General features: G+C 40.6%; 1 protein-coding gene across 3 annotated transcripts in view; it reads left to right on the top strand.

The window, feature by feature from the left end:
* gse1 (Gse1 coiled-coil protein) overlaps nt 1–26,278 on the top strand; it is a 290,232-nt gene that overhangs the window by 171,184 nt on the left and 92,770 nt on the right. Inside the window, exon 1 of one of the 3 annotated variants that reach the window (XM_037539721.1) lies at nt 16,125–16,808. The exons of the other annotated variants lie outside the window; for them this stretch is intronic. Coding sequence (XP_037395618.1) covers nt 16,772–16,808 — 37 coding nt within the window. The 5' untranslated portion in view covers nt 16,125–16,771. Of the gene's footprint in view, nt 1–16,124; nt 16,809–26,278 lie in introns of those variants that run through there. 3 annotated transcript variants of the gene reach the window in all.

The raw sequence follows: 26,278 nt of genomic DNA, 5'->3' as shown, positions 1-26,278 counted from the left end.
CACATATTTCTGTGCAGATCAGCCACATTTTGAGTAAGAGGAACAATTGAGTACATTTGATTTCTGACTGACTTTAAACAGTCTAGAGGGGGAAGTGTTTCCATGTCAGCTAACAGAATGTTAAGGGCAATCCACTGTACCAGGTGCTCTCAGCTTTCTGCAGTGACCATGTAGGTTGAGACTGAAGAGCTGATGTCAGAAAGAGACTATGTGTGTGTGAGTGTGAGAGAGAGTGTGTGACCCTTTGCGTTTGTATCTCTCTTGTGCTGCGGAGCGTGTAACAGGACCACACACAATATTAGAATGCCCCACTGACTGCCAGAATGAATACAGACATGACTGCGACTGAGGAGAGCATACAACCCTGTCTCACACACACACCCACTCACACTGCATCATGCACGAGTGCTCAAGGTCAGAAGATGGAGCTGATGAAGAGTATCAGGCCCTGAGCAGAACAAAACCTTTTAAAATCACCTTGCCTTTTGCCTTCCCTTGCCGTATCAATTAATTCTTGCTCTTTTTATTCTTTTCTGCTTTGTCCATCCCTTTCTTTGGGGTTCATCAGGTTCTCAGGTTAAACAAGTAAAATTTACACTCAGTGAATAAGCAATGATTAGTTGGCAATTGGCATGATGATAATAAATATTTTAAAATGTCCTACTGGTCTCTAAAATCTCTTACCCCTACTAGTCTCTAAAATTTACAGCTGGTTTCTAAAATGTCCTATACCTAGTGGTCTCCAAAATCTCCTACTGCTCTCTAAAGTCTCATTATCCTAGTTGTTTCCTACTCCCACTGATCTCTAAAATCTTTTACTGGTCTCTAAAATCTCATACTGGTCTCTGAAATATCCTACACCTCCTAGTTTCTAAAATTTCTCTCTTTGCCATACAGTTGTTTTCTATTTATATATTAAGTCTTTTAAAAGGCTTTTTTCCAAAGAAGCAAGTTTAAAAAAACTTAAATGTATTCATGTATACTTCAGTTAAGATTATTTTTACATTTGGCCTGGATTGATTAATCAACATAATTTCAGGATTTTGCCACTACTAAAAATAATTATAGATGTCACACAATCAGTTACCACGGAACTATTATCAACACTGCTCAGCTTATTTGCATAAAAATTGTCCAGAATGACAGAGAGCTGAAAGGGCATCGGCAGCTTAATGTGTCAGTTATATGATAGCACCCTCAACTGTCCACATCCCCACCTATAAGGGTGTGACATGGCGTAAGTGCAATTTAGACACACAACCTAAGTTGGAATTTATAGAAATAAAACAAGAGAATTTAATATGAATTTGATTTGAATTATTTGAGTTTGAATGTTTGAATAATATTGGTATGAATTAGATTTTAGTGTGAATATAATTCAGTTGAACATATAAAGTGTGAATTTTGTATTGTGAAATGTTTTGTAATTAAGCAAATTTAGCAGTTCATAATTCACATTTTATTTGTTCATTTCTGAAATAATTTAAGTTATTTCAGTTTTGAGTTCAGTTTTGAAAGCTACATTTAAAAATGGAAATGAGGACAAAAGTCAACAGTTCAAGCTCTTGGTGGAACAAATAAGACATCATTCAAAGTCATATTATTCAAATATTAATCATTTAAATGCAGATGTTTTTGTTTCTTCCATGGTGAATGTCATAGGGAAGTGCAAGTTAAGTGAGCCTGTATACTGTGAATGTGTGTGGTGACATGTGAGTGTGTGTTAGTTTGTTTAAGCTGGTGTATGGTTGTCATGCTGTGTGCTGGAGTGTGTGACTGAAGCAGAATTTTCGTGCCGTCTCAAAGCTGGAAAGCACTCTTGCTGCTTTTTGCATAGCATGCACTTGCCTGCAGCTAAAAGCCAGGCATTTGTTAATCAAATGAGATGGGCTTTTAAAGAACAATTCCTTCCCTACAGTTACCCTCCAACCCCCACCCGCACACCCGCATGCTCTTCCTGGCTTTTACAGTACATAGAACAAAGCCAGGGGCCTGTTGAAAGATTGATGCCATGGAAAAGAAATGCGATGGAAAAGAACAAGTTGAGTGGGCTAACAGGTAAAGGTAGCATCAGAAGAACAAAAAGAAACCTTCTAACCTCAGTCAAACTCCAGGTGATGTGAGTGTGTAGCAGCAGGCCTCTCAGATATGCAGCCAAACACACAGCTACTATGGCAGGAAAGCGCTACAAGGCATTGTGGGAGATATCCTCTTTGACAGAGTGTCTGTCCACTTGTCTGTGATTCATCCTTCACTTGCCTATCAGCTCAGCACAAGCGTGTGAGGTGCACGTGTGAGGGATTTTGTCTGTGTATATGCCATACAGTGGGTAGGGTAGATCTAGTTGCAGACTTAATGCGATGGCCAAAAACAGCATTGCAGATACAAATCTATTTCTTTGTATTTTCTTCTTGCTATCTCCTTATTAAAGCCCTTAAGTTTATATGTTGCTTTCCTTGCATTTGAATTTGACCCTGAATTTGTCAGCTGATGGAGAACAAGTCTAGAGAAACAAATGTTGTTTGATAAACTGGTTAATCCTGTATTAACCAATGTCTTGCAAGTGGTTCATTCAGATTCAGGGGTTTTAAATGTAGTTGGATTGTTCCAAGCCAGAGCAGAAAATTATACATTGTTGTTTTTTTTACATCTGATTGGCTTAGAGTTTGCACTGACATATTAGACAAAAGATGTCAACAAAAAGTCTAAAGGATAAAGTCAAAACCGATCAGGCAAATTTTAGAACCAGACTTTTATATTTGGCCAAATATATTTGCACATATATTTATGTGTATACATGTATATTTGTAGGCAATTTGTCTTTGATTAATAACATATATTAGGTGACAATTGAGCTCAAGGGTTTTAAATATTTCTAATTTTATGGGTCTTTTTGATTTATTTATCATTTTATCTTTGTTATTCTATAGAAATAAGCTATGAGAGGCCATGCATTACAGTAGTTTTCCCAGTATGTAAAGTGGAACGAAATGGGTGACACATAGTACTTGGAGTGCTTACTGCTTTTATAACATGGTGAAAACAAATACATAATCTGACTGACGTGTACAGTGATATGCATGTATATGTGGATATGACATTCCACAGTCTAGTTTTAAAATCTAAAGAATCCAGTCTGGGTTTCCCAAAAGCATCTTAGTGTTCAGATTATCTTAACTGGTAGGGAAAGTGTTTGTGCTACCATTTAAGAATCATCTTCATACCAAGAAACTTTTAGGAAACCCTGCCGTGTTCTATACCCATTCAGAACTTATGAATAGATGATTTAGCACAGGCACATGTCAATGCAGCCTCAGGAATTCATCTGTTGCAAATACCAAAGAAGATTTGTATAGAGAAGACAATGATTCGTTCTTTCAGTTGTTTGGTCTGGATGCATGTCTTTGGTCAGTATTGTGATCCTCCTCAGAGGGTCTCAGTCCAGGTCAGCATGCTGAAGCGTGAACATGCCCTTAGAGACTGCATATTAATAATGCTTCTCTGGGGAAGAGTGCTGATTTAGGACCAGATTACTCTTACTCTGAATTTGTCAATAAATTTACTCTGAGTCGCAGATCATAGATTAGCACTAGTTGCAGAATAGTTGGAACACATGTCCACATTGGGCATAGTAAAATGTATGAACATGAACAGGAGCTGTGTTCTAACGTTTTCTATCACTACATGAAAAAAGCATGAGACTGCCTTTATTGTGACAGTTTCTTAGTAAGTATGATTAGTTCATCAGAGTTGCAATACAAGTTTAATGTTTTTGTGTATATTCCCATGTATTTACTTGCTCAAAATAGATTGTGGCATCTATTTTTAATTATCTATTAGAAAATCTCTTACAACAGCATTGACAAATTGTTATTAAAGGAGAAGAGAACATCAAAGTATAACAGAAAAAAGAAACGGGTGCTTTTTTGCCTTAGCGTAGCTTTTGCCAATTGGCCCACAAAATGTGATGCTGAAAAGAAGACTGTTTGAAATTTTATGGATATAGGTACTTTATAATGACCCATTATGACACAAAACCATTGGGATGTTTCATAATAGAAAAGTATAGATGGTGTTCCAGATTATTAGTTAGAATATCTCATGACAAAGCTCAGGCAGGTTTTCAGTCGAGGCAGATAAATATATCTAAAATTGACATGCTTCAAGTTGTTCAGCATCAAGAAAATAGATCTTCTTAATTTAGACAAGTTTATGATAGTTTAAGTCAATAGAGTTGAACTAGTGTATAAGCTCATCTCTATACTTGTATATATCTCCTGGTGTCAGTGATGGGTACATTACACTGGTCTGAATCAGTACTTTTTGTGTCTGGAGAGTGAGAGGTCTTCTCCGTCTTTGATGTGTGTATGACTGGCAGCAGGGATGGCAGGGTGTTGCATAGAGCGTGTGATGTTAGAGAAGGCTGTATGATAGTCTGTCAAAAGGGCCTCCTCTGCAGAGTCGTCTTTGAGACAGAGAGAATGATGGGGTGATGCCAGACAGATTAAAGGGGAATTCCACATATTGTTCAAAACTGCATACTTCAGTTATTGAGATGTAAACAAAATTGTTTACAGTGGAAGTGATAGGATTCAGGATACCCATGCAAATGCTCGTGTTTTGCTATTTAAAATGACAAGTGAGCCTTCTGAGTTTAAGTATGTAATTTTTATAATGGTAAAATAGTGGTTAGTCTGAGAAAAAGTGGGGCTATTTTGCCTAAATGTGCCTTTGCATTTGTAATGTTTAAAAAATAAAAATAAAAAAATAATAATTTTAGTCTTAGACCTTATCACAAATCTATTGGAACACAGTAGTTTTGTGTAATAACTTTCTGTGATTTTTAGAGGCATTCAGACACCTGGTTCCTATCACCACCACTGTGAACAATTCTGTCTCAGTATGCTTCTCTAGAGCATTTTACATCAAACCACCTTGAATGATTTGTTTGCATCTCATGCTTTTAATCATGTAGAAATTCTGAAAAATGTCTGAAATTCCCTTTTTAACTCTATTGCTCAATCAGACACTTCTATTCTATTCTGTTCTATTCTATTCTATTAAGAGAGCCTTAAAGTAATTGTCATTTTTCTTCTCTCTTTTTTTTTTCATGTATTCGTGTCAACCCACTCTGTTTTCTCTGTGTGGTCTCCTTTCTGGTCGACACTTTTCAGGTAAGTACCTCTGCTTTTTTTTTTTATCTCGACACTATTATGATTTCACGGTGATTAGCAATGGAATTTTCATCATTGCTATCTTCTAAGACATTTTATTTCGATAGATAAAAAGTGTGATGAGTCTGTGATTGTGATTATTATCGTAAACAGCAGGCAGAAGGCATTTGCACACAAAATGAAAGTGTTTTTTTTTTTCCCAAATGTGTTCTTATTAATGTCAAGGCCAAACTGTTATGATTTGGCGATGTGTGTATTTCCAGATAGCAAAGGCCTGCAGTATGCTTTTGTTGACTGTATCACTCCATTTAAACCCTTACACGAATCTCTTTGGAGTGAATTAGTTTAGTTATGTGCTTGATTACAAATTTGCATGCAATTAGAGATTGTAATTGAACAATCTGGAGGAGCTCTGTGTTTGCTAGCGCAAGTAAATGACTTGAATAAACCTAGTGGAAACAAAAAGAGGAATGGAGAGCACTTTGCTTTGTGCGAGGAGAGCTTACCCTGACTGCTGCGCTAATGTAGACTCTAGTTTACGTTTGTATTCAGGACAGCAGTGTGGTGGAGTACTGAGGGTTTTGTTTTGTCAGTGAAAACAAGCTCCTATAGGTTAAGATAGGTTAGCATGCTGCTAAACAGTGCTTCTTTTTGTCCTGTACAGTAGATGTGACATGTTGCAAAGTGCGAATATGATGGGTGAATGCATGAACCTCCAGCTGCTGTACACAGCCTGATTTACCAGACATGTCATCGACAAACACGCACTCCCTGTGGGAGCCTGCACGTGCATACGTACAAATGGAGAGTAGAAATACTTCGAAAGAGAGAGCAGCTGCTTCCTCTCCGATTTACACTCCTTCCTACCTCTGAGACAGTAGGGGAGTGTGTGAAATCACATCAGAAGATCAGGCTGACCCCACACATGCTGATCTTACTCTGTCACATCACACTGACCCCTCTCCATTCAATGAGTCTGATCTTAGATCAGATCAGTGTGTATGAATGACCTGGCCACCAGTCCAGTGCTGTTGCTAAGAGACAGTGTGGACAGGGTCTTGGTGGTTGAATTAGATGCACTCAGAGCAGACGTGAGCTTGTACATGTGTGTTTGTGTGTATGTGTGTGTCGAGCTGTAAAGAGTGCACAGATCAATAGATCAAATCATTACACAGCCAACTGAGTGGAGGAAGAGAAACAAGATAAATTTAATCAGAAGAGTAGAGGGCTGAGAAATGCTGGACAGGTGAGGAGCTCTCTCATTCTGTGACTGGTGGTCTGTCCTCCAGACTACAGCAGTGTCATATGGCCCAAAACTAAGTGAAGCAACCTAAAGTGATTTTTACTGAGTGGCTAACATCTTGCTTTGAGAAACTAAACAAGTGATCTCTTTGGTGCTCGTCATAAACTAGTCAAAAACTATTAATTCTTAGGGCTGGTACTATAAGCAATTTTTAAAACTTGGTAAATCAGAACAATTATTTTTAAACACTGATTTAAACCATGAGTGTTACACATGTTTACATTATATGGACAAAAATATTGGGACATCCTTGCTAATCATTGACACCAGGTGTTTCAGCCATATCTATTTCTAACAAGTGGATCAAATTAAGCACATAGCCTTGCAGTCTCGATAGACAAACACTGGCAGTACAATGGGTCATACTGATGACACCTCTGCAGTTTGTGAAATTTCTGCCCTGCTAGATCTGCCTCTGTCAGCTGTAAATGCGATCATCATGAGATTTCTGTTTCAGCATGACTGAGCCCCAGTGCATAATGCAAGGTCCATAAAGGCATGGCTGGTCCATAAAAGCATGGCTTGAGTTTGGTGTGGAAGAACTTGACTGGTCCACACAGATCCCTCACCTCAACTCCATCAAACACCTTTAGGATGAACTAGAATGGAGATTGTGAGCCAGGCCCTCTTGTCCAACATCAGTGTCTGACCACAGAAATGGTATTCTGAATGAGTGGGCAAAAATTCCCACAGACACTCTCCAAAAATTTTGTAGAAAGCTTCCCAGAAGACTGGAAGCTGTTACAGCTGCAAAGGTGGGACCACATTAAGGCCTATGGATTTAGAATGGAATGTCATAAAAGCTCCTGCAGGTGTAATGTATATTTATACATGTACATTATACATGTATATGTATAAATAACATACTTTTGTCCATATACACTGTATTGCCAAAAGTATTCACTCACCCATCCACATCATTGAATTCAGGTATTCCAATCACTTCCATGACCACAAGTGTATAAAACCAAGCACCTAGTCCTGCAGACTACTTGTACAAACATTTGTGATAGGATGCCACCTGTGCAACAAGTCCAGTCGTGAAATTTCCTCACTACTAAATATTCCACAGTCAACTGTCAGTGGTATTATAACAAAGTGGAAGCGATTGGGAACAACAGCAACTCAGCCACAAAGTGGTAGGCCACGTAAAATGACAGAGCGGTGTCATTGTGAGCTGAGGTGCATAGTGTGCAGAGGTCGACACAGAGTCCTGACCTCAACCCAATAGAACACCTTTGGGATGAATTAGAGCGGAAACTGCAAATCCAGGCCTTCATGTCCAGCATCAGTGTCTGACCTCATAAATGCGCTTGTGGAAGAATGACAAAAATTCCCATAAACGCTCCTAAGCCTTGTGGAAAATCTTCTCAGAAGAGATGAAGCTGTTATAGCTAGAAAGGGTGGCGACATCATAAACCCTATGAATTAAGAAAGGGATGTCACTCAAGTTCATAAGCGTGTGAAGGCAGACGAGCGAATACTTTTGGAAATGTAGTGTAGTATATCATCAGCTTTCACCACAAAAACATGTACACCGTGTTTGTTCATTTTTATTTTTCTATATCTTTTGAACATGGCAGTTGTTCTTTGCATTGTTTGAAAATTTCATGCTGAGTGGACCAATAGAAATGCTCCAAAATAAAATCTCTTTACATTAACTTACATCAAAATTTAAGGTTTTTGTCTTCTCCTGTAAAGTTACCATTTTAAAGCTGCATGTTTTCCATGGATATTTGGTCCCATTTGTGTCAGAGGGGGTGACAAAGCTGTAAGACCTTTTCAAACCAAGATAGAAAATTAATTAAAGGGGACGTTCACCCCAAATCACATCTGATCCACATTAAGAATGCATTGTTAGATAAAACTGACAGATTATATGCTATTAAAGACAATCTCAATTGATCGCCCAATAAGCATATCAATTACAAAAACAATATAATTAAGATAATTCAGACTAGCTTATTGCTAGTTCTCCAGTCCTGAGGGCAAACATGAACCAGTTCAACCCCTCCTTTAACTAATGGAGGGGTTGTATGAGGGAAGGGAAAGGGAAGTAAAGGGAAGTGCTCTAACTAAAGGGGTGCAGATAAGCATTGTTGAACAGCAGGGAATCCTGTGAGCCTGGAAGCCCAATTGGGGGTTTGGTGGAGTAGAATGGAGGAGAGTGATGAGGTGGAACTCCTCTCTAGAGATGACCGCTCTCCCCTGGAGCCTCTGCTGTCGGATGCTGACTCCAGAGAGCCCAGTAGACCTGACCCAGTGGTATAGGGGCACGTAAATTACCAAACAGCAATCTGCAGTTCTCAAAACACATGGCACCAAGCAAAACACAGAGGCCAAGGCTACAGCTTCCACCATGGCACCGTCTGCTAGGCCTGGGTTAGACACAGAGCAGCATTCTTTACACCTTGCCTGTGTGTATGTGTCTGTGTGAGTGTTTTGGTCTTTTGGTCCTCAGGGGCAGAGAGGGTGTTTAGAGGGTCAGTTCAGGGGTCCTGTTAGTGTTATCAGTGATCAGTGGATTGTAGACAGTACATTGAATTTTCTCTCTTTGGGTAGGGTGATGACAAAAAAAAAGTAAACCTCTTAACTGCTGTGTTGCTTTGTTTATTTATGTTTACACAATACATGTATGTCATTGTGAGAAATTGATCATTCAATACTACATTTTATATTGGATTTACTTTACATAATCATAGGATTCATCTCATATACATACTCATATAAACTAGATATTTTCTCAGTTTTGGGAGTAGGCTGGAAAATGTAGTCTAATACAGTTTCACCCATATACTTTGAAAACTTAAAAATGAATCAAATAAGATTTTTGGTGGGGTGAGAGGATAGGCATGCTTATTTGTGTGAAATTTATTTGTCATGCACATGCTGTCCATGGACAAAACTGATATCACCACATGTGAAAAAAGGGCTAAGACTTCAGGGTGTCGCTTGCTAGAATTAAAAAAAAAGTTTTATACTGTGATAGTCATATCACTGTTGGAGGAGCTAGAGTTTAGTAAGTTGCTATCTGGAGACCATAATTTACTTAAAATGCATTTTAATTATGCTTGTTTGTGTATTTAACTATGTGAGAAAGGCTATTTAGCTGTTTAACTGATATATAGAGTAAAAAGAAAGTTTCTCATTCTATATGATATATAAGAATATATCTCAGAAAAGAAAATTAAAGCTTGATAAACTGCTGTTGCTGCTAATGATTTTAAAATTAGTTCAAATATAGTATCAGTGAATATATACAGCTTGGAGGTTGTGAATATAATGATTACTGTCTCTTGAGGTTGACATCTATGCATAATCATCTAATTACATAATAAATTGCATAGTTACATAATAAATCACATTTACATTAGATTTCTATTCTGAATTGAGAGGTTTGAGTCTACATTTCTGACTTTTTCAGGTCCTTTTGATTGCAGATAATGGCAGACATGACAATAACATGGCAATGCATCAAATGGTGTGTTTTGTTAAAATTTGAGTTTTGTTGTGCATAAACTGGTGCACCTGGACTTTAGATGTTCAGTTTGTTCCATCTCTGTGGCTGTTGGGAAAAGTTGTGAAAATTCAGAACTATCGACAGAACACTCTACTGATCGTGGTGTGATGAAACTTGTGGTGATAGAACTTTCTGTCACTGCTCAGTTGAAAGATATGGAACATCTGGTTTACCTTCATCAAGCTACCATCACAATGTAAACGTGGAAGCAAGAGTATGTAATTTTCATCAAATCAAAGAATAATATGTTGCATAGGAAGGTCATTACTGCACCTACTCCTCCATATTTGGGGTCGTGATATTCAAGGGTATTCAACTCCAGTCTTGGAGGCCTAGTGTCCAGCACAGTTTTGCCCTACTCAAAAACACTTACTAAACTTGGAAATTAATAGATGAGTTGAATCAGATGTGTTTGAGCAAGAAAGTAGCCTAACTGAACAGTGCTGGACACTGGTCCTCCAGGAATGAAATTAAGACCCCTGTCTTTGATTCTGCTTAGAGAGTTAAGCTCTTTGTGGTACAGTAAATGCCACTGATAAACAAACAAGCAAGGACTATGTTGTCTCGTGGTTTGTTTATTTATTTATTCCTCTTTGTCCAGTGATTATTGGAGCCTTGTGGTACAAGCCAGACTTCCATGACAACAGGCAACAAAGTATTATCTCTAATTTTAATAGTATTACCTTAAATGGCTATGACCTGTTGGCAGGTCCAGGCATCAGTTACTCACTTTTGTGACTTCAGTGATATAAGGGGTTTATAAATATCAGGGTTTCATAAATGCACTACAAGAATTCTCTAAAAGTTATTTTCTCTCTGAAGCTCAGTTTGGAAGGATGTTTTGCTGTTGCAGGGAGATGGAGTCTGCTGTCTCTTCCTCTCTCGGACCCGGCGGCTGTGGTCCTCTCCCCTCTTGCTCTGCTACATGCGGGAACAGCTTGGCTGGGTCAGCGGGGCAGAGCGTCCGCCGGGCGCCGCTCTCCTAATTACCACACTCACTCCGCCGCCTCTGATGCCTAATGACACATTTGCAAATTAATTCTTTGAGCTCAACCACAATTAGCATATGGAGCAAGATTTACTCCCAGCCACCCCCAGAGCAGAGCAAGAGAGACAGAAAGAGAGAGAAAGTGAAGGGAAATGTTATAGGTCTGTCTTCATTTGGACTGCAGTCTGGCCAGGTGCGCAGTCAGTTCTCTCTATCGGTACCTTATGTCAGTCTATTTGACTTCCGCAGTGTCTTGGTTGTTGAGCTTTCCTACCTCTTCTTTCACTCCTTTTATATTTTTACCTTACTTTTTCATCTTAGTTACACCTAGCCGTTTTCTGCTCCCTATACCTCCTTCTGTCTTTCCATCCTCCTCTTCTTCCCTTGCTTTCTTCCTCTCCTTACTGCCCTCTCCTCCTCCCTCTCTCTCTGCTCCATCCTCAGCATCATTCACATCCTCTCATGTTTGATGAATTCCATGCTCTACCTCCTTGATCAGACAGCGCATGTCTCAGCGTGTGTGTGTGTGTGTCTCAGACACGAGTACTCCTCTCTAGGGTCTTTTTAAGGCCTTTGAATCACTGTCTGACTCATTACACATATCCACAGGGACCACTACTGCCTCCGGCCAGTAAGGTAAAGCAGTCGAACCCTGATTCTCCTGCCTGGATTGAAGCTTGGTCTGCAGTGCTGTCTGTTTCTGTGGCGTCTTGGCACACGGCCTTTTAGTGAGGCTGTTGGGCTGTTTCCTTATTATGCATGGTCATACTTAAATTGATCAGCCTAAATGTTCCAACAACTAATGCACTCTTTCATAGCTACTGCTGCTAGGTTGGACAGTGTTTACAAATAAAAGCTGGCTAAATTTTCATTCAGTCAAATGTCAAATATGAAATACAATTTTTCTTTAGATTTATTACAGTATTTTGAGTTTCCAGTTGAAAATACTGTGCTACCAATATGGACTGCTGTTTTAGCTTAACAAAACTAGCCAGACGTGTGTCATAATGAGAAAACCTAAAAAACGTTAACAATGTAATACACTTTACACGTTATTGTTATGTCGCAAACAAATGCTCTCAGGCCTGCCCACTAGGATCTAACGGCATGGATGTGGGAAGAGGAAACACTGTGCAGATTTCAAGATTGGTTAACTGTAGCTGCTAAAAATAATTTTTAAATAAATATTGATACTTAGTAATCGATAATTAGTAGAGATACTAATCGATAATTAGTAAAGACCTATGTGTGCTTATTTTAAACTTGAGTTTTATTTATACACACACACACACACACACACACACACAAACATACACACACTTTCTAAGTCGCTTATCCTTCTGGGTGGCGGGGCGTGCTGGAGTCTATCCCAGAGGCAGGAAGGCAGGAATGTTTTAATTATATCGCTGCTGTCAGAAGAAATTTGTATCTCCAAAATAGTAACTTTACAGGAGAAGGAAAAAACATACTTCACTTTCAATGTAAGTCAATAGAATCAGAATTTTTCCCACGTCATTTTGGGTCAGTTCTTAAATATATCGTGTTTCAGGTAGTGAAAAATGTGTTTGAAAATATGTTAAGAAATTGGATCTTTCTGTCATACAATTGCAATTGCAATTACAATAGTGGCACCACTGAATCAAGCCATCAAGCCATTAAAATTCTGTGGTTGCCTCTTTCTTCCACAGCATTGCCATCTTTCACCATCTTGCGCCATCATTTCACTGTCAGCACTAGATGTAATGTTTTATGATCCGCTGAAATGATCATATGAATCATATGAGCATTATAGAACGTGAATGAGCGTTTTTGTTTTTAAGCAAGCAGCGCATATTTCTGTGTCGACTAATCGACTTTGTTGACTAATTGTTCCAGCCCTATTGCTGTCTGTGATATATTTGGAGTTGTGTTTTGTCAGTGTTGTGGTGTCAGAGCTGGCCTGGAGTCAGTATTTTTAGCTCAGTCTCTCCTCTCTTGGCTCAGCGGAGGTGGCTGAAGCCGCCCGGAGGGATCACACAACACCAAACCCATTTAACAGGGTGTGACACTCTTCAGCACCTGCCTCACCGAGCACTGTATGTGTGTGTGTGTGGACAAGAGTCCTCTAAGTAAGCCAGAACGTTCTCCTTTCTGAGCTGATCTGACTATAAATGTTCCTCAGCAGGACTGTGCCACTTCTCTAGCATCTCTCCCTCTCTCCATCTGTGTCTGTCCCTTCCTCCTCTCTCTCTCTCTCTCTCTCTCTCTCTGTCTCTCTTTCTCTCATGCTGATCAGTGTTTATCTGGCCTATTTGCCTGTGAGCATGCCTCTCCCAGTGTGGCTGTGATGTCACCAAGCCTGACGCACATAGCCGAACGTGTGAATCTCTAAGATGGGGGAGAGGGATAGAGTGAGGGAGAAAGGAGATAGGGAGAGAGTGAAGGACAGAGGGAGCAAAGGTTGTTTTTCTAGCTGTTTGTGCATGTGCTGTTTGATAGTGATGCATCATAAACCTCTCTTTTCTTCTCTTCTTCTCTGTTCTCATATCTTTTCCTTTTATCACTTTTTTCTTTTCTTCTCTTTTACTTTTTCTTTTCATGTTTTCTCATTTCTTCACCTCTCATCTTCTCATCTTTTCTCCTTTTTAGGACCATTTACACTTCTTTTCTCCTTTTTTGTTATCTCATATTTTCCCCTTTCTTCACCTCTGTTCTCATCTTTTCTCCTTTTTCTTATCTCATGTTTTCTCTTCTCCTCTATTGTCATCTCTTCTCCTTATCATCTTCTCTTCTCTTCTCTTCTCTTCTCTTCTCTTCTCTTCTCTTCTCTTCGTGAATAGAAGACCATGACTGCCTCCAGAGTAAGAACTGCCAGAATCTCCTCCTCCCTCTTTCCCTCCATCTTTCTCTCTAACTCTTCTCTGTTGCCCTCAGTTTCCCTGCGCCTTTCCTCTGTACCACCCCGTCTCTCTGTGTGAGGCACGTCCCTCTGTCTCCTTTGTCCTTTCCTTCCCTCGCTCCCTCTTTCCCTCTCCTTCACCTTTCTTCTCCTCTTCTTCTTGCTGCTTTTCTTTCTGCACTGCAGCCGCCAACAGATAGTTAACTCCCAACCCCTGCTGCTTCACACGGCCAGCGCGCGCCTGTGTGTGCGCTGGGAAAATGGAAGTGGCGGTGGTGAGAGGAACGAAAGAAATGGTGATGGGTAAAAAAAATGAGGGAGGACTCTGACATTGCCTTTCTATCTTTGTGTGTCTTTCTACCTCCCTCACTCATTTCATGCTCCCTATCTCTCTTTTCTCTTTCCCTTTATTTCCCAGTCTCACTAATTCTCTATTTCATTCCCATTTCTCTCTTCTTCCTGTTTTTTATTTCTTCTCTTCTGTCTCTCCCATTCTCTCCTCCTTTTCTTTCTTTTCTCTCTCATTCTCTCTCTTCCTCTCATTTCTCTTTTCTTTTTTCTATTTCATCCACTGTCTCTCCTACCCTCTCCTCCTTTTCTCTTTTCTGTCTCATTCTCTGTGCCTCCCGCTCTTTCATTTCTCTCTTCTCTCTTCTTTCTGTCTCTTCTGTCTCGCCCATGCTCTCTCTTTTCTCTTTCTCTCTTCCTCTTTCTTTCTTTCTTTCTTTCTTTCTTTCTTCTCTTTCTTGTTTCTATCTCTTTTCTTCTTTTTTCTTTCCTACTCTCTCTTTCACACACTCTTTTCTTCTTTCTTTTTGCCTGTTTCCCTGTATTTTCTTTCTTTTTATCTCCCTTCTCTCTTATTCTATCTCTGATTGACTCTCACTTTTTTCTTTCTTCTTTCTCACTCTTTCCCTTTTATCTCTCTCTCTTCTTTCTGTCTCCATACTCTTTCTTTCTCTTCCTCTTTCTTTCTTCTCTCTTCTTTCTGTGTCTTTTTTCTTTCCTGCTCTCTCTCTCTCTCTCACACACTCTTTTCTTCTTTCTTTTTGCCTGTTTCCCTGTATTTTCTTTCTTTTTATTTCCCTTCTCTTTTATTCTATCTCTGATTCACTCTCACTCTCTTCTTTCTTTCTCTTCTGTCTCTCCCATACTCTGTCTTTCTTTCTCTTCCACTTTCTTTCTTCTCTCTCTTGTCTTTTTTCTTTCCTGCTCTCTCCCTCTCTCACTCTTTTCTTCTTTCTTTTTGTCCATCTCCCTCTTTTTTCTTTCTTTTTATCTTGCTTCTCTCTTATTCTGTCTCTGATTCACTCTCACTTTCTTCTTTCTAACTCTTTCCCTTTTATTTCTCCTCTTTCTGTCTCTTCTGCCTCTCCCATGCCCTGTCTCTTTTCTTTCTCTTCCTTTCTTTCTTCTCTCTCATTTCTGTCTCTTCTTTTTTCTTTCCTGCTCTCTCTCTCTCTTTCACTCACTCTTTTCTTCTTTATTTTTGCCTGTCTCCCTCTATTTTATTTCTTTTTATCTCCCTTCTTATCTCTGATTCACTCTCACTTTCTTTTCCATTTCTCTTTCCTTTTTTTCTCCCCACCTTATCTCCTTCTCTCCTTTTTCTCTCATTCTTCCTTTCTCTCTCCCACTCTCTGCCTTTTCTCTCTCATTATCTCTTCCTCTCTCTTCCCTGCTCTCTCTCTCTCTCTCTCTCTCTCTCTCTCCTTTCTTTCTGCCTCTGTCTCCTTCTCTCTCTTCCTCTTTCTCTTTTCTCTCACTGGGAGGTGGCAAGTCTCTTTTGTGTTCACGTTTTCTCGCACATATCTGTACTGTATTGTCACGTTGCCCTTGAAGTGCTATCTCTGTGTGTGAGCTCCTGCTCACTCAGCCGAGCGTGCTGCTTCTGTCTGAGCATGTGTGTGTGTGTGTGCGTGTGTGTGTGTGTGTGAGTGTGAGAAGCATGCTGCGTTAAGGTGGTTTGGAGTGGGGATGGGTATGGCAGTGGGCACGTGAGCAGATTTTGCCCTGATGCCCAGTCATGCCCCCCTTCTTAAACCCCCACCCACTAACCTTGACCAATCAGCTGTCACTCAAGCACGATTCCAATCTCCAGATAATGATTCTCGCGTGAAGAATCGGAGCTGGAGCGGCTCCCTCTCGCCTCCCTACCTCCCTCCCTCCCTTCCGTACTTCTCTCTCCCTCTCTCTCGCTCTCTCTCTCTCTCTCTCTCCCCCTCCCTCGCTATCTGGCTGTGTTGTAGCCTGGAGGGACTTCATTCTGCCCTCCTCCTCCTCCTCTATGCTTCCAGTTGACAGTGAATGAACAAGGAAGAAAAAAAGGGGGAGACGAGAGAGAGAGAGAGAGAGAGAGAGAGAGAGAGAGGGAGAGGGGGAGAGAGGGAGAGCGCTCTCCTCAGATCCTCTGTCTGGGGTGCAGAGGTAGAAGATAGAAGTGGCAGCAGCAGCGGAGGAAAGAAGAAGCGAGGAAGCTCTCGGCAGGATTATTTTTTCTTCATCTATTCTCTCTCTGTAGAAGTCTGTCCTCTTTGGCTAACTCTGAACTGCTCTTTCATCCTTTTTTCCCCCTCTGTACTGGATAAGTGGACGCAGGCTGACCCCTGCCACTCTCTCTCACTGGGCGGGCTGATCTACCACACCTCCAGTCAGCGAACCACTGACACACACACATACGCGCGCACACGCATACACTTCGCGCTCCCTTGCGCTAGCCAGGGTTCGGAAAGCCACTGGTCAGTGACCTCCTGACCACATGCACTCCATCAACCAGGGAGAGCGGAGAGCAGAGATGAAGCGCTGACCGATTAAAGTCTCTTCCCCAGTCGACTGACCCCTGGTCAGGACTGACCACTCCACTGATTTTTTCTCCTTCACTGGACAACATGACACTGTAAGAGCCACCATGTTCGGACTAAAGGCACCTCTGTACTACCTGCCGGGTAAGCTTTTTCTATATATATATATATATATATATATATATATACAATTTCGTTCTATATATGACTTCATGTCCTGACAGTGTATAAAAGCAAACCTATGTGTGTGAACATCCTGGTTTGAACTCACCGTCTGGGTCAGAGAGCAGCAGAGGTAGCCGTTTTTGACCGAATCCGCCGACTTTCTTCTTCAGGCTTGTCTTGATCTAAGTGGCTTAGCAAGGCAACGTGATTAGCCTCTTCGCACACTGAGAGAACTTCATTCTCCCATTAGAAGCTCAATAAGAGCTTTGTGGCTACACTAGCATTTGAGTTGCTGTGTGTTTTATGCAGCGAGTGCATTTGTGGTGCACTGTGTGTTTTGTAGGGGCCAAGTAGATGTGTGTACGTGCGTGCGTGTGTGTGTGTGTGTGCGTATGAGTGAGGTTACCGGCGGTCGGTGCTTAAGTGTGTGTCATGCCTCGCTGCGCTCCCATTATGCAGAGCGCAGCCGAGCTACTCCGAGAGGAGGGACAGAGAGAGAAAAAGAGACAGTAGGGGGCTTGGAGTGAGAGAGAAAGAGAGAGAGAGAGAGAGAGAGAGAGAGAGAGAGATAGATGAAGAGATGAAGAGGGTGCATTCATGTGTACTGCCTAGTTTTGTATACAGTATATGGTGCTATTCTTAAAATAGGGAATTGTCCGAAGAGAGAGAGAGAGAGAGAGAGACTGTTGTCTACATTCTAGATTTTCACAATATGGGTATTAGTATTATTGGTAGTAAAATGATATTGTAATTAGTGAATTATCAGGTAATGACCACTCAGTTTAAGGGCCTTTTGAGTCTAAACACATGATATTAGATTCATTGTCTTTGTAATTACAGACATTACCATTCCCATCATTAATTCAATCATTTTTAATATCTGAGATAATTATAAATGTCTGAATGTGGAAGAGAACATCTAGTGCTCAATTTATGAGTGTTGATAAAGAGATGCCTTTTTTAAGAGACTGACTCCACTTCCATTGAGTATATCATAAATCATATGTGCCGCCGTATGAAACTCCACCACTGTGAAATTGACTCTGTGTGAACACTGTCTATTTTATCTTTCAGCCCATACACTCCTACATGGCTAAAGTCACTACATGATTAATAGTAGTCTGGTGTGTGTGGAGAGATGAACTTTAGAATAGGCTATTGAAAACAGACTGTGTGCCTTTCTGGTCCAGCTTGTGTGTGTTTTTGGAGGCAAAAGGTGATGTTTTAGTGGATAAAAACAGAACTTGGCTATATATGTCACCATGTTTTATCATATGCAGATGTATCAATTGGTCTGTACAGTCAATACATGTGTTGTTCCTTCAAAGCATTTTTCTCCTCAGATTGGGCAAAAACAGAAATGCATGCACACTCACTCTAACCGTCCCGTGCAATAGCCCCGCTCTGTGGACGGGCTTTCTGATACAGGAGTAGAGAGGAAAGAATTTTTTTAAAAAAAAAGCTCTCCATTTCCACATGATTGATTAGTGAACAGGTCAGTGTGTGTGTGTGTGTGTGTGTGTGTGTACCAGAGAGTGTAGAGTTCAGGGCACTCGGGGCAGCTCGGGGGCAGCGTGGAGGCGAAGCATCAGGATCTGGGTCCTGCCCTCTGACTGCAGGCCTGCTAAGCTGACACTTTAACAGACATGAATTATTCAACAGCTCCGAGTCCATGGGGGCCGGGCTAGGAGCAGGCACTCATGATTATTAATCAGACAAAGACAGATCTTACCACACATTCTCATACAGTATGGATAAACTTGCTCTCTTTGACTATATTCCCTAAAAAGGGAGTGCGACTTTTTATTTGAAAGGTTCACATATTAAAAAAAAAAAAAAAAAAAAAAAATATATATATATATATATATATATATATATATATATATATATATATATATCAGTTTCATATAAATGAATTATAACCAGCACTAGCATTGCCAAAAGTGTGTAAAATAACAGTAACAACAAAGGATTACAAATTAACCAATGTTTTGGTACCTCATGTAAAACATGTAAAAAAATGTAGGATATGGACCTTTTAATTTCAGTCTTTCTGCTTGGATAGTTCATATTTATATTTGTAAGTGACTCATAAGCTGTGAACAAACCCTATCCACATTTTATCATGAGCACCCATCACAGGATAACGATGACAGTGAAATGCACATGAAGTGAAAAAAAATATCATCTGACCATCCTCACCTGCTCACATGTGGGATATGTGTCCGATCAAACTGACTTAAAACTGTTTTGTAAGGATTGCTCTGTGACATTTCTGCCATGCTTCTGCGTTGATTTTTCACTTTTGTACAATGTTTGAGGCAACATTTACCTGAATTTGGAAGAAAACAAAAGAAAAGCAGGGTTAATCTGCAGAGGTATTAGGTATAAGACCACATATGAATGTGGCTTAAAACTGATTTGAAAAGATTGCGTTGTTCTGAAAAAAAACTGATCTGTCCCATTTAGTAAAAAAATCTCTCTGTGTTTGATGGATACATGAGCTTGGCTTGTAATGGAGAACTGCTGGTGTATTTTGCCAGTTTGACAGCCTGTGATCAGCCCAAAGGTCAGAGAAATAGCGAGGGAGGGGGCAGATAGGAATAGACAGAGAAAGACAAGGAACAGAGAAATTGAGAGAGGGAGAGAAAACAGAGTCAGAGAGAGAAAAGAGACAGAGAGAGAAATAAAGAGAGAGAGAGAGGAAGGGAGACATTAGAGACACAAAGAGATGAAAGGCAGAGAAATAAAGACAGAAAGAGAGAGATGAGAGGCAGAGATAGAGAGAGATAGAAAGCGAAAAATGACAGACAGAGAAATAAAGAGAGATAGAAATAGAGACAAAAATAAAGAGATGAGAGAGAGAAATAGAAACAGAAAGATGAGAGACAGAGTGACAGAAAGAGAGATGAAAGACAGAGAAATAGAGAGAGACAGAAAGAGAGATGACTGACAGAGAGAAGAATAGAAAAAGACAGAAAGAGAGAAAAGAGAGAGGAACAGATGAAAAACACTGCGCGGGTGGAAGAAAGTAAGACGAGAGCTAGAGAGAGAGAGAGAGAGACAGACGAAAATGAGAAACAGAGAGAGAGAAAGAGAGAGAATGGGAATGAGATTATGTTTCTGTATTACAGAGTAAAAGAACTAGAAACCACCAGAAATTACTTGTCTGGCCTCGGCTGTGTGTGTGTGTGTGTGTGTGTGTTTGAGAGAGAGTATGTGTTGCTCCCTGGCCTGCCCTCTGCTCTCTCTCCTCACTGGGTCAGCCAGAAGTGAAGTGCTGGGAGGGGCAGTGGGCAGCAGCGAGAATGAGAGGTCAGTGTGTCAATCCAACTCAGCGAGCGAACACACACACGTACATGCACACACACACACACACACACACACACACACACACACACACTTGTACAGCCCACAAAAGAGCAAGCACTGAAAGAACACCTAGTGTATATACAGGCTTGTGCTTTGTAAAAGGAATCTTTGTGTTACGGAGTGTGTGATCAAGCACAATGCTGTGTGTGTGTGTGTCTTGTGTGTGTGTGTGTGTGTGTGTGTCCCCTCTCTGTGTGTGCCTTCTCCGTCATTCACACACACAACGATCCCCCGCCTGCCTTCCCGTCTTAACTGCCGTTGCCTTGGCGACGGTGTCAGACACATGCTAGTTTTTCAATGATTACTTGACAAGAAAAAAGGGGAGCATTAAAGAAAGGGAAGAGAGGCACAGAGAAGAATGGAGGGATGTGGGAGAGAAATTGCTTGCTGACTGCACCAGGCTAATTATTGCTGGGGGTGAGGGTGGGGTGGTGGGGTGATGATGGGGAGGGTTGATGTCAGTGCCCCACTGTCAGGTATGTTTCATTTGGCTCTTAATGGAGCGGGGCAACCAGGCTAAATAAGCCCCCTGTACCTCTCTCTCCCTCTCTCTCTCTCTGTCTCTGTCTCCAGCCTCATAGCTCCACAAAATGGAAGGTAGAGTGTGACCTCACGGGACATGTCCTAAACAGCTGAGCTGTGTCTCTAATCAAAGTGTGTGAGCCACTTTTAGTGCAAGCAGTGTGTTCATTCTGGGATGTAATGTATTGTTAAAGGAATACTCTGCTGTTTCTCAGCTTGATCTCTGTCTGTCATGTTATAGGGTTGATTACCATGGGCAAAAAATTTGATATATTTCTCTGAGTTTAGCAGAGAGCAGAAAAAAACACTTATAATAGAAGCCAGTTTGGCAGTCTTTTTCTTCATATGTGACACAGGTGTGTTTTCTGTGTATCAGTGTGAACCAAGACCTCATAAACATTTAGGTTGATGTTTATGTACTAAAAAAAGTTACAGCAACCACTCCATGTTCGAAGAGATTTTTTAAAAATGACAATGCGGCCGCAGCGTTAAGGAAAAGCCTGAAAGCAAAGTTTAAAGAATCCAAGGACGCAAACTAAAGAAGTGACCATGGCAGAATAACATGCCTTTTTTACGGCAAGCTCAAACACATTCTGTCAGCCATCAGAACTTCATGATAGCTCCTGTGATGCTGGCAAAGATGAAGCTGAGCCCTCTGAGAATGGGCCTGCATTGGTTGGCAGTCATGATTGTTTGCTTCTAAATGAGACTAATGTCACATATAGGTCATATTTAAAAGCTATTGTGAACAGCCAAACAAAAAAAAAAAACAGATTTGGGTCACTGTGTGAATGTAGCCTAAGTAAATCATACTACCACCAAACACACCTTTGTGGGTATAGTTAAAAAGAATTCAGTCTGTTTGGTGCATTGGACCAAACCCAGTCCAGGGGATGTCTCAGAATGAGCAAGGCAGTAATTAGGACAGTTCCCATTCAGGGGGGAGGCCTCAAAGGATATGACGTAGTGATTAGGAGCACTCAGAGTCAGGGGGTTGTATCAGAAAAAACTGCAGTGATTAGAAGCACACATCACACCACCTAAACTAAAACCTCCATTTCAATTTGACCAAAAAGATTTCACTTTTAAAGTCCATTTTTATTTGAGGTGTACTGCATAATGTGTAAAACATTATTGTCCGATTTTAAATGATACTGCCCTGTAAAAACCCAGGCACTATGTTATGAAGTATATAGTGTGCAGTGTAAGAATACAGTGCTTAGTGCCTGAATTGCCTGAATTAAAACACAGGGATGCATTCCTTCTGGGTGAATACCAATCTTCTGAGTGGTTGTTTGAGGTTTGTTGTTGCGGGTACAATTATTTCATGATACCTTCAGTGCACAGAAGTGCACACAGACAAACACATACACACATTACACATCATTATAGCACTGGCCTTAACCCAGAACATCACACAAAGGCTTTGAAGTACACTCCCAACACACCTCTATGCCCTTTCTCTCTCTCTCTCTCTCTCTCTCTATCTGGTAAAGCCCAGCACATTCTCTCAGGGGAACAGTAAAGGAGAGTCTCCCTCAGGTTCAGCAGAGCTCTGGGTTCTCTGCTGCTTTGTTTGCCTGTGGGGACTCGTGAGAGGAGAGGATTCCCTCACTGCTCTTCACCAGAATAAAAACAGAGGGAAAAAAAAAACGCAGTATCAAAGTGACAAGTGCCAGGATCCAACCTGCTGCTACTCAAACCTGTCCTTCAGCTGAAAGCACTCACTTGCTCACTTGTGCTTTTCACTTCAAAGTACAGTAGGTAAAATTAGATCCCCACGTATTCTGTGATCAGAATATGTTGTCGTAATACTTAAAGGAAAATTCCATTTTTTCAGCTTTTTACCTACTTATTGGAAGAAAGTTTTGAGTCATGCACATTTATCCATTGTAATCAATCATACAGGTTAAAATGTTAACAAGCATTCTGCAAACATGGCTTCTGTAAACATGTTGATGTTGTCCTGTTGGGGTTGTCAGGGTTTGTATATGCAGTGTTTTATAGGTGTTTTAGCCATATATAGCAAGTACACTAAAAATAATCACAGTTGTAAAATCATTACATCAGTAATGATAATAACAGTGGAACCAGTGCTTTGTCTTTTTGTCAGCCCCGGCTAATTGATTTCGAATGCAGGTTAAAACACATGAATATTACATAATTATTATTGTCTCTGACAGGCTTAATTAGTTCAATGAATTTATTACTAAGAAAAGTCCTGTTATTCTGGAGATTACTAGGAATTTGACCCAGAATTACTATTCCACAATAAATTAATCCTTGAATAAACAGTGAAGTATCTGAGCATCTCCTGCTTGCTTGTTAGAAACCATAGCTATCATCATTGCTGGCTTTTCCTGCTCCACTGCTAATCAGGAAAGATCATCCAAGATGTGTTCATGTAAATTGTCCAGGGTACTGCTAGCAGGTCAAAGCAGCTTGTGTCAAAACTGTGGTCAAGACCTTCTTAGGGCTTCTGCAGAGGTCAAAAAGACAACTGACAAGAAATCTATGGGAATGGATTACTGTTGGAGCACTCCTCCAATATGCAGTCACTCAAGTGTTTCTTCTAACATTGGATTTTTTTCTCTTCTTTTACTGTATTGTGAGGATCAGTAGCAGTAGTGATGGGCTGGGAGTTATACTGCTGTTCAGTACTATGAAATCACTGGTTTCAACCATATAAAGCCATTTTTTTGTTTCTGATTAATACGACAGACAGACAGACAGACAGACAGACAGACAGATAGATACACTATATTGCAAAAATAGTCACTCATCTGCCTTCACACATATATGAAATTGCATGAGATCTCATTTTTAATCCATAGGGTTTAATATGATTTTGGCGCACCCGTAACACCTGTAACAGCTTCACCTCTTCCGGGAAGGCTTTCCACAAGGGTCAATAGTGTGTTATTGGGAATTTTTAACCATTCTGCCAAAAGCACATTTTTAAGGTCAGACACTGCTGTTGGACAAGAAGACTAAACTCACTCATCCATGTCTTTATGGACCTTGCTTTGTGCACTGGTGTGCAGTCATGTTGGAGCAGGAAAGGGCTATCCCCAAACTGTTCCCACAAAGTTGGGAGCATGAAATTGTCCAAAATCTCTTGGTCTGCTGAAGTATTAAGAGTTCCTTTCACTGGAACTAAGCCCAACTCCTGATAAACAACCCCACACCATAATCCTCCCTCTGCCAAACTTTACACTTGGCACAATGTAGTCAGACAAGTACTGTTCTCCTGGCAACTGCCAAACCCAGACTTGCCCATCAGATTGCCAGATGGAGAAGCATGTTTTGACACCCCAGAGAACATGCGAGTCCAGTGGTGGTGCTTTACTTAGTGATGTAAGGCCTGGATGCAGCTGCTCAGTCTTGGAAACCCATTCCTTGAAGCTCTCTATGCACTGTTCTTGAGCTAATCTGAAGGCCACAGATCTTTTGTCTTTTGAAGACAGTAGCCTATTGGTCACATGGGCACCAAACTTTAAAACAAACTCTACACCTGCTATTTTTTTCCTTCATGAGAACTTTGGGTAACCATTTCTTCCTTGCAGAGAACTGTGCGTAACCAAAGGTCTGAAAGGATACATTTGTTGTGTCCTTGACATCATTCGCAAGGTAGGCTGTATTTCTAGACTGTATACGAAGGGTCCTTCATTGTGGAACATCCTGCTATGACGAAAAAAATGCAGCCTAGGCTTTGGAACGCAGCAAACGATAGACAGATAGACAAACAGGCAGACAGATAGAGTTGTATGCAAAAATTTAAAAGCCCCAGGTCTGTGTGATGTACCAAAGTCTTAGACCTCAGCTGCTGTTTGGGGGCAGGTGGCAGTGCCCTGCTTTGGACCATTATGAGGGTGATATGGGCACCTCTCTGTCTGCCCCCCTAATGAACCCTGTCTGTTCTGGCCACTGAGCACTATCAGCCCGCACACCTGTGATTCCTGGCTAAAGCAGATATGAGCATGCGGAACACTAACACAGCAAACCATGTCCACTAATCTCTCTCTTTCTGGACCCCTCTCTCTCTCTCTCTCTCTCTCTCTCTCTTGCTCTGTCTGTCTCACTCTCTCGCTGTCTTAGCCAACAGGTGCAGTGTAAAGGCAGAGAGGTGCTGGCATGGTGCAAGTAGTCTCTGATTTATGGTGGTGTGTTAAGCGTGACTGGTTTTTGTGGGCGGTCGGCTGCTGTTCTCTCCAGTTTTAGCTTCTCTTTGGCTCCTTTCTTTACTGCATTCTGTCTTTATGTCTTTTATTTATATTTTTTTATTCAGTGCCTCAGCCAGCTGCGGCTTACTTAAAACATCCATGTTGTTTGCTGACAGTTAAGGTTAGGCCCGTCTGTCCTCTGTCTTTTAGGTACCGATGTGGCTTTTCATAGGTGTACACACACACACAGAGACACACACAAAGACACACACTCATAGACACAGATGGGGGTCATGCTAGCCACCCTTCTGTTCTACAGTAAGTCATTAAATCTCTGAAGCCTAGTGCAGTGCTAATTGCCTTTATTCAGCTCTGTCACTGCTAATCAAATTAAATTGGCTATTAAGAGAGAATTAAAACGTACAGCTGGCTACTCCTCCAGTGACTTATTGTGCCTGTTTGGACCCTAAGCTGCCAGGCTGACAGTGTCTCTACATATGTGTGTGTGTAAGGGATACAGATGGTAACTGAACAGGTGCAACTTAGACATACGGAGCAAAGAGGGTCAAGTGGAAAAAGCTGTGACATTTCAGCCATGCTTCTAAGCTTGTGTCTGTTTACCTGTCTGTTGATTTTTGTGCCTTTTTGGGGCAAGAGTTACCTGACTTTGTGAGGAAACCAAAGAAAAACAAGTTTGTTCAATAGAGGTTTTCAGGCAAAGGTCTTCATTTTGATGTAAGTGATTTTAATAGTCACCTGTGAAATGTTAACTTTAATCAATCATTTAAATGTGCAGAAGTATGCTCTCTATAGTGGATGTGTACTTATTTAGGCACTTAGATGTCTGTAATAAGTTGAATAACCTTATAATAAGCTTATAATAGTATTGACATGAGAAATATTAGATATATTAACTACATTTAACCCTCTATTGTACAATGTTGCCTCAGAGCAACAAACTAATTTTCCTTACTTGACAATGACATTATACATATTTAAAGACAACGATAGGGTTTGAAGTTTGAGTATGTCAATAAAAACATGTATTTGTCACACTGTCTTTTAGTAGGCACATTTAAACCTCTTTAACATTCAGTATGTTTTTTTTGTTATGAGAATTTGCAGAAAAATGTTTGTTGTCTAGAAGCAACACTGTGCAACAGTGGAATAGATTTAGCCAGTCGCAAGTCAAGTGTCACCACTTCATGAAAGAATCGCACAGTGTTTCCTCAGCGTACTCCAAAACGATCCCTGCACACTTTTTTATGCTTTTGAATTTACTAATCAGGTCTGAAAAATAAATTAAGTAAAGAAAATCAAGAAAAGTTAATTAAGACCAGAAACATGATTCAAGGTCTAGTGTTTTAAAGCGTTTTATTTAGTTATTTATCT

This window comes from Pygocentrus nattereri, chromosome 7 (genome assembly GCF_015220715.1).
Source record: "Pygocentrus nattereri isolate fPygNat1 chromosome 7, fPygNat1.pri, whole genome shotgun sequence".
NCBI lineage: Eukaryota > Metazoa > Chordata > Actinopteri > Characiformes > Serrasalmidae > Pygocentrus > Pygocentrus nattereri.
This window is presented reverse-complemented; position numbering and strand designations above follow the sequence as displayed.